The sequence below is a fragment of the Perca fluviatilis genome, chromosome 9 (genome assembly GCF_010015445.1).
Source record: "Perca fluviatilis chromosome 9, GENO_Pfluv_1.0, whole genome shotgun sequence".
In the NCBI taxonomy this organism is placed as follows: domain Eukaryota; kingdom Metazoa; phylum Chordata; class Actinopteri; order Perciformes; family Percidae; genus Perca; species Perca fluviatilis.
In genome coordinates this window covers 33,725,919-33,744,132 of record NC_053120.1, presented here as the reverse complement: position 1 = coordinate 33,744,132, position 18,214 = coordinate 33,725,919, and the positions used below count along the sequence as shown (strand labels likewise).

General features: G+C 40.9%; 1 protein-coding gene and 1 long non-coding RNA gene across 2 annotated transcripts in view; one reads left to right on the top strand and one right to left on the bottom strand.

Annotated features, from left to right (window-relative positions):
- The window catches only part of LOC120566032 (inactive N-acetylated-alpha-linked acidic dipeptidase-like protein 2), a 519,707-nt gene that overhangs the window by 18,787 nt on the left and 482,706 nt on the right, over nucleotides 1–18,214 (bottom strand). Inside the window, exon 15 of the mRNA XM_039812233.1 lies at nucleotides 2,883–3,081. Coding sequence (XP_039668167.1) covers nucleotides 2,883–3,081 — 199 coding nt within the window. The remainder of the gene's footprint in view (nucleotides 1–2,882; nucleotides 3,082–18,214) is intronic.
- The window catches only part of LOC120566033, a 56,842-nt gene continuing 41,647 nt past the window's right edge, over nucleotides 3,020–18,214 (top strand). Inside the window, exon 1 of the long non-coding RNA XR_005640324.1 lies at nucleotides 3,020–3,098. This is a non-coding gene — a long non-coding RNA (uncharacterized LOC120566033). The remainder of the gene's footprint in view (nucleotides 3,099–18,214) is intronic.

Below are 18,214 nucleotides of genomic sequence, written 5' to 3'. Positions count from 1 at the left end.
CCTCCGCACACTCCTCTCAGAAAACCCCCGTATCGTTCCAAACTGTGAACCCAGCACAGCTGCTATATCACCACAAGACATCCCATTCTTCCGGTTTTCTAATATAAAACTAGCATATTTACGTCCGTATCATTCTAACTGTCCATGGTCTCATTGATGTCCAAATGATTTCCGGGTATGCAGCCGCTTACTACCTACGATCGCTTCCGGGTCACGAAAAAAATTAATGAGGAATAAGATTTATACACACAATTTAATTTCCGAGTTCCATCTACAAACACATCATAGAAAATTGGATAACGAGATAGTTTTTCGTTTTCCGTTTTTTAATATCAAAACAAAAAACGAATAATGGGTTGTTTTCCTATTTACTAATGGTAATTGGGAAACTGGCCGTTTTTCGTTTTTGTTTTTTTCCTTTCAAAACGAAAATCCGTTGGCCGCCAAGTACACGGACCGACATTCCTCCCAATGGATTCATGTCATTCCACTGATTAACGCCGCCTTCCCACTGGCACTTGAAATCAGCTCTGATACGGCTTCAAAACGACCGGAAGTCATTCATTTCCTATGGAGATTCGCAGACTGCATGTGAATGGATCCACATGAGTGCGGTGCGAAATAAATCGTGTCAGTTGGTCATCTGGATGCGTTCAAAAAATTTAACTCTTGCGACAGGCTACGGACGGTTCCTATCCGACAATTCCAGCTGAATTTAGCATTGCTATGGTACTGATAAAAAAACCTGCTAATACTAATTGGTTAGCTAGCAACAGACATCGAACTATTGACATTATACCGCTATATCACATTTAACCGGCCTGACGTGTCAACGTCCTGGGCAACGTTTCTCCACGCAGCAGCCTTTCTATTTATATCTCTATAACCCTCATCAGTGAGGTCATAGAGAATCGTACATTAAGACACTTATCAGTCGTTCTAGTCTCTCCGCCATTTTTGTTCTACTCGCTTCTGGTGCTTTTCAACGGTGTAGTACAACGTCTGCTTGGGGCGTATTGCGTATTACGGAGCTGATTTCAAGTGCCAGTGGGAAGGCGGCGTAACAGTTGGCAGTTGATGGTGCTCTACTGTATTTCAAAAGAGTCCTAAGATAAATTCTGTTATGATTTGAAACTATGAATACAATTGAATTGAATTAACACACTAAGAAACTTAGGAAAGGCACAGAAATATATGCAAAAAGTCAACATGCAAATGTTTGGTAACAGAAGAAATGCATTTGACATATTTAACATTACAGTTTTTGTTTCCAAAACAAATCAACAGGGTACCTGTGTCATGTAATGCTGGAATTTGAGTCTGCCAACAAATACAAAGGCTCAGCAATGTGAGGAGAGTGAGATTGTCCAAATAAATAAAGAGGCATGAGGACCAACTGAGCTAAGGGTGGAGGGATGAAACCCACTTGATTAGTGTGCCGAAGGAGGCAAAATTCTCTGAGATAAATATTCAGGATGCCTGCAAGTTTAGTCAGCTCAGTTTTCACCTTTGAATGCTACAGTAACTGTGAATGGAAAATAAGACTAATTCCATCAACAACAAAAACAAGTATTCAGAAAGCAACTGTTGATAATTAGTGCTGTCAGTTAAACGCGTTATTAACGGCGTTAACGCAAACCCATTTTAACGGCGTACATTTTTTTATCGCGAGATTAACGTTCTTTTTGGCCTAGCAAACTTTGTAGTTTTTTTCACATGCTGTTGCAACAACTAGTAACGTTAGAAAAACTACAACACCACACCGGATCTAGCTAGACCGGAAACAAAACAACAGGCACGCCGCACACACTTGTTTGGGCTTGCGAGCCGGCTAAAGAGTAGTAGGCTAACGTTACGTTTTGAGTGGATGGCGAGCGCGAGACGCCGAAATGGATGACTGTCCCCAGGAATGGTGGTCCACACATAAAGGGGCACAGAGTGAAATGGCCCACCTTGCACGCAAGTACTTAGCAACACCGGCCACATCAGTACCTTCTGAAAGGTTGTTTTCACTGTCTGGGCATGTTGTACAAAAGAAGCAAGCTTCCCTGTTGTCTGAAAATGTCAACAGGCTTGTCTGTTTGAGTAACTGGCTCAAAGCAAAGAAGTAGTAGGCTTACCTTTTATTGGTAACCGTTACTGTTCATTCTTTCTGAAATAAGAGGCTGGGTTGATGAGCCTCTGGTGTATGAAGAGCAGTAGCCTGACTGCTATGTTCAAAGCAAACTTAAGAAAAAGCAAGTATTAAGCCATGGTTTAACTGCACTATAGGCTGAGTTCTAGTTTACCTTAGATGTGCGTAATTTTATTTTCTATCTCCCTGTTTCGATCCCTTAGAAAGGGCTGTTGAAGGGGCTGTTTGTGTGACAAAGTATTTTTTTCACCCTTATATTGATGGGCAGTGTTACATTGTGTGAGAGATTATTTGCTAAGTGTGAATGACTGCTCCAAGTGAGAACGTTAGTGTGAAATTGAACACTACAGTATATGCCAATGTTGTTTTCAATAAAAAAACATTTGCACAAAGCAAGCCGATCCACTTTTCCATGTTGATAAGAGCATTAAAATGAGAAAAAATAATGGGACAAAAAGAAATCAAGGGACATTTAGAATAGATAAAAATGTGATTAATTGCGAGTTAACTATGACATTAACGCGATTAATCGCGATTAAATATTTAATCGTTTGACAGCACTGTTGATAATAGAATATCAAAAAACAATGCTACAGGGGACTTGATGAAAGATGAAGATGAAATATAATTATATAAAAACTATATTCAAGACTTGATGTCTTGATTTTGTTGCATTCTTTTTTTTTTTGCAAACTGAGCGTGTGTGCCTTCCTGGGTTGCAGATCTGAGAGAGTAACTTGTCTCCTACCTGTACACTCCAGGCGGTGTCTGTGGGATGATGAAGCTCTTCTCCAGGTCACGGAGTACATCATTCAGCATCCGCACGTGGGAGGGGTCGCGCTCTTTGGGATCATTTGCCGGCCGCATCGTTTCTGACTGGAAGAAAGCTGCGTGGTCTCTCAGAGAGGAGGCTGAGGACAGCATGGACTGAGTTACCACACTCCTATCTACACACATATGCACGGTACAGAGAAAAGACAACAGAAACAGCATGTGAAAAAACTGACCTTAATTTTAAGGTGTGTCATTGTCTGTTCCAGAAATAGTAGTTAACTTAACTATATAAGCATGCTTGCAGGGAATATTAAATAATAATAATAATAATAATAATAATAATAATAATAATAATAATAATAATAAATTGTATTTACTACATGATACTCAAAGACACTTTACAGTAAAACCAGCACATTTAGCACATTAAAAACAGATGAAGCAACAGACAACAGAGATGGGGACTCGAGTCTGAGACTTGGACTCGAGTCGCACTTAACAGCTGACTTCAGACTTGACTCGGACTCGACCTAAAAGACTTCAGACTTGACCTTGGACTCGACCCAAAAGACTTCAGACTCGAGCTTTGAGACTCATCAACAACATGTTTTCATGCAATTATTGCTTTTTAAATCTCAATTTATTCATGTATTTCTATTTTCTTTTATTGGCGCATATTGGGGAAACGTATGATGAGCTGCATGTCCCCTGACCTTTGCCATAATGTGCAACGTAACGCATGCGTTATGCCTGTGCCATGTGCGCGCACTCACATATTAAAAAAATACATTGACGATGGCGACACCAAGTCCTCCCGGAGTTGTGCCTTTTGTCATTAGTTTTGTTTTCAATAACTTTGTAAATACTGGCAGTAAGCAAATCGCTACATGCAAGGTGTGTGGCACCAAGATAAATGATGCCTGATCAACAACGTCGGACTTCATCAGGCATCTCAAAATGCACCCAAATAGGTCAGTCACTCACAAACTAATGTGAAAGAGACGTCACATTTAGCATATATCGTCACAGGTAACAAGCTAACCATCGCAAAGTGTTGTGCTAATGCTGGGAACAGGCACATTGTATCTGTATAATTCGTAGTTGCTGAGGCTCAGGCATCCATCAGCGGATCCGTGTGCACTGTCACCTGCCGTGGAGACGCTGGCCTCACTAACATCTCCTCCTCTGAGTCGGATCTCCCTCGCGCTGGACTCAGTTTCACTGAGCGTACTAACACTTAGAAAATAAATTGCATTACATCATTAGTTCAAACTGCTTATTGTGCGTAATTTGGACTGACACTGAGATGCATGTTGTTCTGTAACTGGTGTGGCGCTGCCACTATTCTCTTGATTTCCACTTCAACATTTTTTTGGAGTGAAAGAGACGTTACATTTAGCATATATCGTCACCGGTAACAAGCTAACCATCGCAAAGTGTTAAGTGTGCTAATGCTGGGAACAGGCACATTGTGTCGTTATAGTTGCATCCATATGATGTGACAGACTTAGGTTAATATTTCACCAGGTCCGAGGGCTAGAGGGATGTTTTAAGTAGACCCCATAAAGTTATCCTACAACTGATTTTGATACTGTACTGTTTGTATGGTAGCTACAGGACATGCTTTGAATTCATAAGATTTAACAATACAGTGTTAGGGACAGATCAGATGGCCAGAGACTTGAGACTTGACTTTGACTCGTGGAAAAAGACTTGAGACTTGACTTGAACTTGCCCCTCAAAGACTTGAAACTTGACTTGGACTCGAGCTCAAAGACTTGAGACTCGACTTGGACTTCCAAAAAATGACTTGTAAACATCTCTGACAGACAATGGTTTCAAGTTGAAGGTCATTGTGGTCTAATACAATCTCTGTGACACAGTCTCAACAAACCTGTGCAATGGGCTTTTTATGCCTTGAAGGGCATTTGGGGATTGGCTATATGTATCAAGGCCAACCTCACAAAACATGGTATCAGGGTGACAAAACTTTGAGCAATGAAAATATGAATGTGGTCTGATGAGTCTTTCAGAGAGTCTTCCTCTATACGGCTTCATGTTTGGAGGAAGACAGGATTCTTTGTAATCAATCAATCAATGTTTTTTTATTCTATATGAAGTTCCTTTATGTCCCCAAACAACATCTTTTCTGGATAAGCAAAACACATGTAATGTGGGTGCAAATGCACACTGGATAGAACAGAATGCAGAATGCGATCAGATTGACCAGACCACTTCTACAAGTCTCTCGAAGAGAGACGCGTATCTCTCTGCCCTGTCAGACGCTGCTCTCCCCCGTCTCTGCCTGCTGCTCTCTGGCCGTGTGTGAGTGTGACAGCCGGCCAGCGAGGTCGTTAATCCCGAAGGCGCTTATGGAGTTTAACTCAGAAAAAGGCAGGTAACCACAGGTTCCCGTTACTCTTATGATGGACACGTTCTCTGATATATGCCAATGGTCCGTCATAGGGGAAATGAAAGCCTCTTATTTACAAGACTGGTCTTCTGTGAGAGCTCCAGCTCAAAGCGGGGTCTTTGAGCATGACTGGCTGCCGACCAGGAACCCCAGGAGGCACTACCTGGCAATCGTGTCACTTTGTGGAGCTTCTCAACTCCGAAAACGTCGTTGTTCAGGTGCCACCAGAAATTCCGCCGTATGTCCCTCATTTCAGCCGGGTGTCTGTTACCTCCTGCTTTCTTTGTCTTGTAATTTTAAACTCTGGTGGATTTATGAGGACTATGGTTAACTGCTCCTCAGATCTCTGCAGGGTAAATCCAGACAGCTAGCTAGATTATCTGTTGCACGACTAAAACAACTTTTGAACGTACACATGTTCCACCAAAACAAGTTCCTTCCCGAGGCTATTTTGCGGAGGCACCGTTGCTCTGTCCGGCGTATGGGTGGGATATGGGTGCTGCCAAGTTTATATAAGTTACCAACCAATGCATCCTCAGTAAAATGGGCGTGTCAAGAACATTTCTGGGAATTTTAATTCTTCTTGGCGAAATGCGAACTTGTGTACTGTGACAGTACTTTGGCCACAGAAGGTGAAATTTCACAGGGACACTACAAGTCCATACAAGGATGCAGATTGAGAAACGCCCACTGTTTTTGTTGACAGGTACATCCAGCGTCGCCTACCTCTGCATATTAAGATGTAATCAGTGGCAGCTGATGATTATTTACCTTGGTGGGATCCCAGGCACTGAGGGCTTCTGCTTACACACTAGCAATAATGTTGTCTAGCTTGGTGCATTAAGCTTTGACTCCAATTGTAGAAGACTGTGACATTTACTCAACAATTGGATCAGAAAAGCAAACACATTATTCAACAGCTCAGCAGTGCTACTCCTTTCTCACCAATAAAAAAACAAAACAAAACAAAACTTTGATTTGTTTATTTAAAATTAAACATTTCTGTTAAACAAAAATGCAGTATGTACTTGTCTTGATTTATTTTACGGATATGATCATGTTTTTCAGTCACGGATCGGATACATTTTTGGATCAGCACAAAAAAGGGGGGAATTTAAATGATTTATTAAAAATGTAATAACAACTTAACAATAATAACTTCTTTCACCAGTAAATTGCTATTAAATGACAAAAACAGATGAGAAATGGGTATTTTACAATAACTTTGGATGCACCACAAGGTTTACAAGGTATTCAAGTAACAAACCATTTTGTCCCTCCTGTGTTACCAAGTGCTAGTTTGTGTCTTTAGCCAGGGCTGGACTGGGACAAAAAATCGACCCTGGCATTTTTGGGCCAGGCGGCCCACACCCACCATGATTGGTCAGACAAATTCCCTGCAGACAGTACTCTTAAAATATACGTGCGTTCCATTAAATGAGTTGCCTAGTGTTCAGCGTTCATGTGATCGTTTTGGATCCTTCAAGAGGGGACTCAAGACTTATCTGTTGATCTTACACTTAAATAATTCATTCATTCTTAGAGTTATGATTTGTATATTTATGATATTTTTATAATTTTTTATTATTGATATTTGATATTGTATTGTCATTATTTTTATTATTACTATTTTGCTTAATATTGGCTTAGCAACTTTAAAATCAGTTTACTGTTAATTTTAACTATTGTAAGATTCATATTTTGTTGCTTTGGACACAAGTGTCTGCTAAATACAATAACCATAACTATAACTCTTCCTAAAAGCTACAATAAAGCTGAGAGTAGTATATGCCCTGGAAAAGAGCACCAATACAAGAGAAGCTAATTAAGCTATTCAAGGAACACTGATGCTTGTATCATCACTGATTTTATAGATCACACAGACTTTTCAGCTACCCAACAGGCGAACCGCTAGCATTTTCAATGTAAGCTTAAGCTGTTAGGTTACCTGACAGCCACTAACTTTAATGTTACAGCCAAACTGCTTGTTGTCGTTATGACGTGACACACTCGCGCACACACACACACACACACACACACACACACACACACACACACACACACACACACAGCCTCCCTCCCTTCCTGAGAGTCTGTGTTAATTTGCCTACTCCTTACCACATCGTCATCTACTCTCTCTTCCATCTTTTCCTCACTCGCCTCCTCCTCGCCTTCTTCCCTGACATCGTTGTTTCTGCTTCTATAGCCAGCCACCTCTCCTCCTCTACTTCAGGTAATGCTGATGTTGAAGCAGCTACTACAGCCCCAAACATGTCCGAAAGTTTTGAGGACTCCGCCTGTAGATTCTTAATCTTTTTCTCCTCTAATTTCTCTGCACCTCCCTTGCACTTGGTGGTCGTTTGTCCATTTTAACGTGAATGCTAAACTTCCAGCATAACTATTACAGCTTAAGCTGGTGATTCGGCCCAAAAGTCCGTCGGCCCACCGGGAAAATGCCCGGTATGCCAGATGGCCAGTCCAGCCCTGTCTTTAGCTGCAGACTGTTGTACGTCTCTCTGTTGGAATCCTCTACAGTGAAATACAGACACACCTTTACACCATTTAGCTGTCAGCATTTTAATCGTGTTTAATCCAGTTACTAGCTAACGGTAGGCTAACATTACCTGCTGCCAAGTGTAATGTTAGTGTTAACTAGGGTGACATGCAGTGATGTTTCTGTTGCCTCCTAAGTCCGTTTTGGAGCATTAAAGAGGAACACAGGCATTTAAGTGGCACCAAAATGAGGCACCGAAATACTTGTTGCTATTCCATCCAGTAGATACCAGTCACAGATCAACTATGGTACGTTGATAGTTACAGCAATGCAAATACACAGTAGTGCATATACAAAACAGACTACAGTTTAGCCTATCATGCCATCCTGCTAGTGACTGCTCCTTTTGTTTACCTGCGCGCCCTCTGCTGAACTGGACCAGTGGAGTTAGCAATGGCTAATACTGTGGGAATAGGTGTGTCCTACGAGGCTACCGTACTACAGCTAGATGTAAACAGGTGGAAGTTGCAATGCCGGAGCTCAAACTACCACATTGCGCCTTCCTTTTATTGATAACACTAATATTAGAATTAATTTACAAAGTAACACTTGATTTCTCAAAACAGTAGAAGACAGTGGCTAAAAGTCTCCGATTATCTAACCATAAACTAAAATATATTATTATTGGTGAAAGAAATACAAACCAAATCCTTGTGTGAAGTTTTTGATTAGCTACTCAGCCAACTAGAGCTGCAAAGATTAATTGATTAGTTGTCTCTGATTCCAGCTTCTTAAATGTGATTTTTTTTTTTGTCTACTTTCTTCACTCCTCTGTGACAGTAAACTGAATATCTTTGCGTTGTGGACAAAACAAGTATTTTGAGGACGTCATCTTTTACCATGTCTGATATTTTACAGACCAAACAACTGTCCACTTAATCAAGAAAATAATCGACATATTCGTCAATAAAAAAACTAATTGATAGTTGCAACCCTACAGACAACCAGCCACAAATCCTGTTTGACTGGTTTTAGTGCGGTGTCTTCTGTGCCCTTTTTACACCCATTGACTTGCATTAGATGGAGAAGGATCAGGAGGAGATTGTGTTGAATTAGTGTATATTGGATGGCTGAGACTGCACTGACTAGAAAAGAGAATACTAAATATTGAATAAAGCTTTGTGGCTGGTGGGACACCACAAGCTCGCCCTCAATTGGCTGGCCACCATTCTTTAATATTACTTACTTTGCAGCGACAAAAACAACAGAACATGCTGGAATGGCACAGCCAAGGGCAAATGACCAGTACATTAGCCCTGTGATAGACTGGTGCCATGGCCAGGATACCCCGCCTATCACCCAATGTAAGGTGGGATGGGTGGACATGGGAAGAAGCATGAAATACATCATCAAATCTGATAGACCTCAGTGCCATACATTTTTTTTTATCAGCCTCAACATGCTTTTGTCACATGCTGAGAAAACAGGCATGAGACAAGTCATGCTGAGATGCTGCTGGTCAAGTGTTTGGCATCTTGGTTTCAGCTGTTGGTAGACATTTTGTCCTATTCTTATATTATCTGGATATTTTGGAGTATCCCAACATAATAGGTATCATATATCAGCCTCCCTCCATCCCTGAACTGTCCATTGTCTTACACCTTCAAAATATCAAGGTATTAGGGATTGATGCTCAAGCTGGCTGGCTGGAGAGTGGGCATGAGTTATGCCTCTGCATAAAAGTCCAAAACAGCCACACACAGGCACGCACGCACGCACTTGTACAAACACTAACTCAGGACATCATTTAAAGCTTTCTTCCCATCTCTCTTTAAATGTGTGTCTTTCAACCCTCATACTAACCACACACTTATAAACAGACCCTTCTTTTACTGCAAACACAGGTACATGCTCGCACACAAAACCAGCTACTCACACAATGCTATCCTCATTAGCCTGTCAACACAAAGCTGGCTTGCTTTACAGTACATTTGGCACTGCAAAATATTACCTTGCATTTACAGTTAATTGGCCTGGCTCTATAACATGAATTCTGGCAGGATCCAGTGGGCCTGTGTTGGAAAGGCTGAAATCTGTTGTGTTACTGTCTGTTTAAGGACAAAGGCTCATGATCAGGTGTTGAGTTCTAAATGGTTAGCATTCAGTTAGTCAGGAATGGATGCTTTTACAGTCCATGAACACAATAATGTCACTGCGTTTTCAAAAGCGCAAGTCAAGAAATACTCTTATACAGTAAGCTGTTTACATGATTGCTTAAACTAACAATATCTAACAATATATTAACAATATTTCTCAATTGTGTACAATACTGGTACTTGACATATGATGACCACAACCTGTTACTCATGTACCAAACCCCTGGAACAAAATACAAACACATTTCCTGCTGTACACTCAGATTGCAGCTCTAAACCAATTCAATTTGATTCATAGTATCAAATAAAAAGAGTTACCTCAAGACATTTTACAGATAGAGTAGATCTAGACCACATTCTATAATTTGCAAAAAGTGGCGAGGAAAAACTTCCTTTTAGATAGAAACCTCGGACAGACCAAAACCACACTTTTTCCAAAACGCAACACAAAATTCTTGTGTTCACATGTAACACACTGCCATTCAAAATGCTAAACTTAAATTTCCTATCCACTCAGACTCCTCACATGGGCAAACACATGTTGCACAATTCACAGTTAAATTGGCAACCAGAACTTTAGCAATAACAAGGTCACAGGCGTGCGCTTCAGTGCTAGCTGTCATTATGCTGGGTTTTGCAAAAATGTACAATATTAACGTTCTGTTTAGCGATAAGGTTGATTATTCTGAATGAGAAGATTCGATTCAAGATAAAAACAAACAAACTTGAATGTCCCCAAGGGGCAATTTGCTTTACAGACAGTAGTCCAACTCAAATACATACATCCTACACAACACAGCACAAGATCCATATTTGCTACACTGTCACTATTAATCATGGAAGAAGAAGAAAAAATAGGTCCTGTGTGTGCCTATGTGTGTAATGCCACAACAACATAGTGTAAAAATTGAATTTCCCCATTGAGGGATTAATAAAGTGCTTCTTTCCTCGAGGATGTTGAGTCCAAGGGAGAAGTCTGTGCCATTGAGATGACCCTCATTTCATAAAGGCGATGGAGGTCATTAAGGGTAGCATCAGTAATCTTACGGCACAGCTTGACCATTTTCTTCCAGTTTGTTCCTTTTTCTAAAACTAGGGGCCCTTTCACACCTCGTTTGGTCAGGTCTTTTAAACTTTTCAGTTTGACCTGAACCAAAATAACAGCTGTAAATCCTCCTCCGGACCGCAGTACAGACCAAATAGACTTGGTGCGATGAAAAAAAGTGGTCTTGGACCAGATCAAGTTGAACCATGGTCAGGTTTAGTGTAAAAGCATGTTTTTTGGAGGGTCCAGACTTTTGGACCAATTACAGGAAGTTCTGGCAGGCTATCGACACTAGCTCAGTGCTCAGTGTGTACATGTGTAGTCTCGCATTGCCAAACCTTCCTCCACAGTGCTGCTGCGGAGGGTCTGGCTAGTCCACACAGCAACCTGGGATGGGAGAAAAACGTGTTCTGGTTCATACGTATATCAGCTGTAAAATTGTATCTGAATTTTTACATTTGGCGCCCCATAGGTATAGTCATGTAAAGTTCTTTAGTGTGCTCACACCATTGCAATTTGAAACCATGTGTAACAATGTCACAAAAAAAACTAAAAGCTTGGTCTGTTGGGACATGGAAAAAAAATGTAAATAAAAGAAGGGAAGAGAAAAAGAAGAGAAAACTAACAACTTTTCACCTGTTGCCTTTTAAAATCTTTTTATTTTGTAAAATTGTTTTATTTTGTAATTTATAGTGTATATTGTTGATTTTACATCGTTTGGCATTCTGTGGGCAGCAAAGGAAGAATTTCATTGTATAGGGAAACATGTTTCCTTACTGTGCATATGACAATAAAACTTTGAAAACAATAAGAAAAACAATAGGTGTGAAAGAGTAAGGCCTGTTAACGTGTTCAGGATTGGTGTATAAATGGCTTTCTTCCTATAGATGTTTTACTTTGAGAATATGAAGAATTATCTGAGATCACAGTAGTAGGAAGTGAAAACAGCTTCAGGATTACGTATAGTTTTTATTTGAATCAAACGGAGACTATGAACAAATAACATGTGACACACTGGTCTTAATCAGCAGACCTCGATGTGTGTGTTTCTGTGGATTGGGAACGGAGCGTGACTCAACCGAGAGGAGAGGGGAAGACAGTGGGGACAAAAATAGATAAAGAGATCTGTTCTCTCCTACAAATTTAAATGGCTCCGGCTCCTCGCAGCCAGCTGGGACTCATGAAATATTGTTTGATTGTTGTAATCCATCACAACTTTTGACACACAGGGACGTGTGTGAGTGTGTTTGTATGTGCCTCCTGCGATAACAGTGGCAGAGAGAGAGAGAGAGAGAGAGAGAGAGAGAGAGAGAGAGAGAGAGAGAGAGAGAGAGAGAGAGACCTTCAGGGTGATTCTCAGTTTAGAACGCCAACAAAAAGAACGCAGAAGGTAACGGACATCCGGCAGGAAAGAGTGACATCCGCCTATAGACTAGGCTGCCATAACATAAAGTAACAGTAATTAGTCATACATGACTTCTGTGCCTTATTTTGAATAAAAGTTAAAATAATATAAATATAGTAATATAACATGTCTATATATAATATCACACCATGAATAAGTTGTTGTTTTGCATTTGTCCTTACTTAAGCTTTATGTTATTATGTTTATGTATGCATATATCTGTTGCAATTCTTTGCAAAAGACATTCGCAGCACAAATGTACATCTCTTGTGGTCTGTGAATGAGACTGGGAGCAAGATAAATACATACATGCAATTCACATATTATCACCGGAGAGATCTTCAAACAGCACCAGAGCTGTCATTCTTACACATTACGCACCAAGGTGCTATTTATAGCACATGCGTTCTAAATGATTCATTAGTCATAAGATATACAGTATTGATGCTGCATCTTAATCATCATCAACTGTTGGGAGGGTATTCAGTGAATTAAGTTCCATGCACACCACGAAGTACTTAACAATAAGAGGTCACATTGGGAAATGATGAAAAAAAGCAGAATAAAAATAAAGAATAATAAACACGAGCAGTCTTTAAACTTAAGTTTATAATGCACGTTGACAAGTAAGGTGAAACTTACAAACTACTCAAAGAATAGTCTATATACATGACGTTCCACTTCCAGGATTGTTCAGGTGCTGCTGGAAATTCCGCCGAATGTCCCTCATTTATGCCAGATGTCCCTTACCTTGTGTTGGTATTCTAAACTGCAGTGGATTTGTGAGGACTATGGGTAACTGCTCCTCAGATCTCTGCAGGGTAAATCCAGACAGCTAGCTAGACTATCTGTCCAGTCTGAGTTTTCTGTTGCACGACTAAAACAACTTTTGAACGTGCACATGCTCCACCAAAACAAGTTCCTTCCCGAGGCCGTTTTGCGGAGGCACTGTGGCTCCGTCTGGCGCTTAGCGCCACCCAAGCCTTTAAAGCACACGTGTCAAACTCAAGGCCCGTGGGCCAAATCCGGCCCCTAGCAAACTTTGATCCGGCCCGCATCTCTGTTTAGGTTCACAATAGATTTTGGCCCGCCTAGTTATGCACCAAACCAAAAACTGTTTTTTAAACTGACATTATGCAACACTCAAAGCAGAATTTGGCTGATTTGGCCGACTTTGAGACTCAGAAATCCCCACAGAACCAGAGAGTTTTCATATTCAGGCCTGTGAACAGGTTGTTGTGAGTCGGCTGTGTGGTGGCCTACTTCTAATCATTGTTTTGCTTGATTTGCTAAACTCTATAATGGCTAAGGAATGTTTTTGCTGACTTTTTAAGGGCTTTATGTCAACAAAACTGTAAGTGAGAAGGCTATATAGGACATGCAATAATACAGTCAAAGATATTTGCGTTTTTCGATTAAATAAAAGCATGTCAATAAACTATACACGTCTGGCCCTTGATGTCATTCTCATTTTCCAGTGTGGCCCTTAGTGAAATTGAGTTTGACACCACTGGTTTAAAGAAATGGCAATAAACCAGAGCACGTTTTTCTCCCATCCCGGAATGCTGTGTGGACTCGTGACAAAGCGAGACTACTAAAAGAATAACGTTGCATACATACGTAATAAATCAAGGGAGAAGTAGGGTCATTTTCCCATAAACCTCTATAGAAACCGACTTATTTTTGCAACCAGTGGAGTCGCCCCCTGCTGGAACTTAGAAAGATGCCGGTTTAAGCCGGTCCATTATTTTTTACGGTGTGGATGCATATTATATTCTATCTCTCACCTTGTATATCCAATTCCACTTCACTTTATCTCTTAAACTCCCTTTACTTTGTCTGGTCTGAGCTATAGTGAGGTGACTGCATGTTATTCTTTTCTAAGTAATAGTTTAAAGAAATGGCAAATGGCCTGGATCTGTCTTTGTAGCTCTATTTCTCCTGTAGCTCTCTTTTTACTGTAGCTGATTTTGGGGCATTATGTATATGACTGGGGAAAGCAAAAACATTGCATTTTTATTTCACGCAGCAGATGCTTTGACATTATAAATGAAGATCCTCTTGGGCACAAAGGGACCCGAGATTCTGCTCCTCAAGGCGTTCTGCCTGAGATGCTTCAGTGGTAGATGCACTCTATTACCTTTTTTTGTACAATAAAGTGGAGTTTAATGATTTGTTTTTGCGGATTCCACGTGTTGATGATGTGGAACTGATAGCACACAGAGTACTAAATACGTTAAAGGTTCATATTTGTAGCTGTTATGTCCTTGGCCATCACTGATTGTCATAATTTAACCACCTTATTATTCAACACTACTTCACTGATTACAAGCAGGGACATGAGTGTTTCACTGCTTTATATTCATGCAAGTACTGTCATTTTCAAAATGTCTATTAAAGTCAAGGTCAGACCATGTTTTTGAGAAACCCGCCTCTTCTACTCATCATGTAGCTGGATACATTTCTTGCTAATGCAGACACATTAGGGAATCCATAACTAATATCTTGATGTAAACAAACTACCATCCAGTTGTCCTTCTGAAATTGTAAACACATCTTATGTTATTAATAAGTTATAGCATATATTTATGTTTACAAAATACACTACTATATTGGGGTAAAGCATGTTCTAAATAGGACGTGTTTGTGTTCACTCTGCTCATGCACTTAATTTAGTTAAGCAAATGCAAACAGAAATGCAAATCCATATACATGTTATATGCATGAATGCATATTCCAAATGCCATCCATGCAAAACAACCATGCTACTAGCTAACACAAAGAAACAGCCTCTGCTTTTCAAGTCTATCTTAGTGAAATACTCACACGCCATTTTTACTTTGGAGAGTTATTGGTCACTGTGATAATTCCTACTTTCCACACTGGTTGTGAAGTGATCCCCTCTGTGCAAATACACTGTAAAAGATAAGGGCCAAAACCCACAGTCCTCATTCCATGCTAAATTCTAAATTTCCGCGGAAGCTATTAGGAGGAGGCTGCAGCAGTCATGTGGCTTGTGTAGGTTTATTGTGTCCCACTAACAGACCTTTACATGCAGTCAACCGTGGCTAAGCAAGGAGATCCAAGTGAAGGTTTGTGGAGAATTGTATAAATATTCTCAACCCAATAGACGGCGCTCTCTGTTTAACAAAGGGTTGCAAGCACACTGAATTGCCATTCTTTTAGCCTTTACCAAGAGCACCATCTAATTAGTTCTGTCAACAAATACAACTAATGGTTCATGAAGCTTCATTTGGACATCACTAACCAAATGGGAATTTAATAAAAAAAATAAAATAAAAAAAAAACTGGAGACCTACTTGACTGGCTCAGCCTACTGAAGAGTCATGGATGCATCCTGTAAGCTGCGATCTTGGAAGACCAGCTAGAGTAACTAGTTAATTTAATTAACTAAAGCCCTATCCGCACAAGATTAGTATCATCTGGGGACCTCGTGTAATTTAGAAATTACCCCTCTACATCTGAGTTTCGTGTGGTGCATTCGCACAGGATAAGCGAAGCCTGCTTTTACTTGAATTTAGATGTCTGGACGGCAAAGGTGAGGCTGCCGCACTGCACTTGAGTCGGGGTTCCGTGTCTTTTTGGTCTAAGCCCTGTAGAGGTTGCCAAAGGGGCATACCCTATCATCTCTGCGGCGGCGGCACACACACACACAGCATCACCGTCAGCCCTCTGTCGAAGCCGTGGGGAGTGCTTGACTCGGGGCCGGAGGTGTCCGGTCAAGCAGTGGTCCAGACTAGGTTGGCCATGAAAGGCTGCGTCCGCAGCCCCCAGCGATCTCATATCCGTCTTTGCGAGAGGGATGGAAAGGCGCACAGGAAACAAAAACCTTGAAAAAATGACACACGACACGCCAAATCACAGACATTGTCGATTTGCACAGGACTAATGTTATCACAGGACCTCGGTATTCGGCAAAATATGTTAGGTCATTTGACAAATTACAGACAACATCCTTATTATTACAAATGACTAGAGGTCACCAGGTAATACTAATTCCGTGCAAATAGGGCTTAAAGCTATAGTGCGTAGTGTCTGTCTCCCCCATGAAGAATTCTAAGTAATGACAACAACACTGTCGGCGCGTTCACATGATACAATGGGTGGTGGGGGGGGGGTGCCATTTTCAGGACTGGTCCAGGTCCCTGCAAGGACCTTGGACAAAAAAAATGTCATCACTAGGTGGCGCTATAGCAGAGATACGCCTTTGGCCCTATAACTCCCAAACAGTACATCACACATTAAAAGTACACATATCCACGTGTTCCCTGAATTCAGCTGAATCTCCTGATATAGGCCACGGCCATTTCCGCCTATACTTTTATGCGCGAAAAATCACGATTTATCGTAAACCTACTTTTTCAAACTCCTCCTAGACCGTGTGACCGAGCTGCACAAAACTTGGTACGTAGCATCTCCAGACCAAACTGACAAAAAGTTATCGAAATAATTTTTATCGGATGAAAGTTGAACAACTAACAAAATTTGTGTACCTAGCTACGAAAACACAAACTTTGCCATATGTCGGCCAAAATAAATGCTATCAACGCGAAACTTTAGATTCTTGTTTGCCATGACCCTCTTTACTGAAAATTGGCCACTAGGGGGCGCTACAAGTAAAAAAGTTTATATCTCATGAACGGCTCATCCGATTTTGACAAAATTTTGAGGGTACCATTTAGGGCCACTCCTGAAGTGGGGTACTGATTCGTCAAAGTGGGCGTGGCCTATGGGACCCAGGTTTGGATTCACCACTTACACTAATGTGAGCAACTTCAAATTTACAGTGTAGATGTACAATGGTTCATGGACCTCACATACCAAAAATTACACATATGGACCACTAGGTGGCACTATAATTACGTCAAACGCACATTTGAAACCCTTACATTCCTGTGTTCCTTGAATCGAGCTGAATCTGATGATATAGGCCACAGCCATTTCTGCTAAGAAGTTTTTTCGCAATATCGCGCAATGTGCAAAACCAACTTTTTCGAACTCCTTCTAGGCCATGCAACAGATCTGCAAGAAACCTGGTATGTAGCATCTCCAGATGGACATGAACAAAATTTTGCAATGTTAAAGTTTGCGCATATTACGACCACACACATTTTCCTAGCTAGCTACCAAACACAAACTTTATCATAGCTCGGCCTAATGAAATGCCATCAGCAGAAAACTTGAGATAATTGTTCAACATCACAGTACGATGCTCTGTACCACATTTGGCAAAAACCGGCCACTAGATGGCGCTATAATCAACGTTTATGTGTTTTGGCCGATAACTCAATGCATGCAAATGGGACATTTGCGATTGCAATTTCTCTGCTGTAGTAATTGCTATCAACATGAAACTTGTGATGCTTGTTTGGCATGCCGCTCTGAGGCCCTGTACTAAATTTGCTTCTCCACTGTTATGCTTTGGGTCCCGCTTTCGCGCACTACCCAGGTCGTCGGGGGTGACTTGCGCCAGGAGGCTTGGACCCTGTCATAACTGCTTGCAGTTCTAGTTAGCTTTGTATCAGCTAATTTGGCAATAACTTGAATGTAACGGACATTCATTAATATCAAAAAGTTATGCACTAAAGCTTTAACTCTAGCTCAGTGGCAGCTGACAGTTAACAAGCTACATAGCTTGGAGAACTTTTGTGACTGACTGTGTTAGATTCCTGGATGGCTGGTGTGTAATACAGTAGCCCTGCAAGTAGTGTCACAAAGCTTCTTCATCCACAAAATCTTTGCGAAGATGCACAACCAAATTCCGTTGTGCCC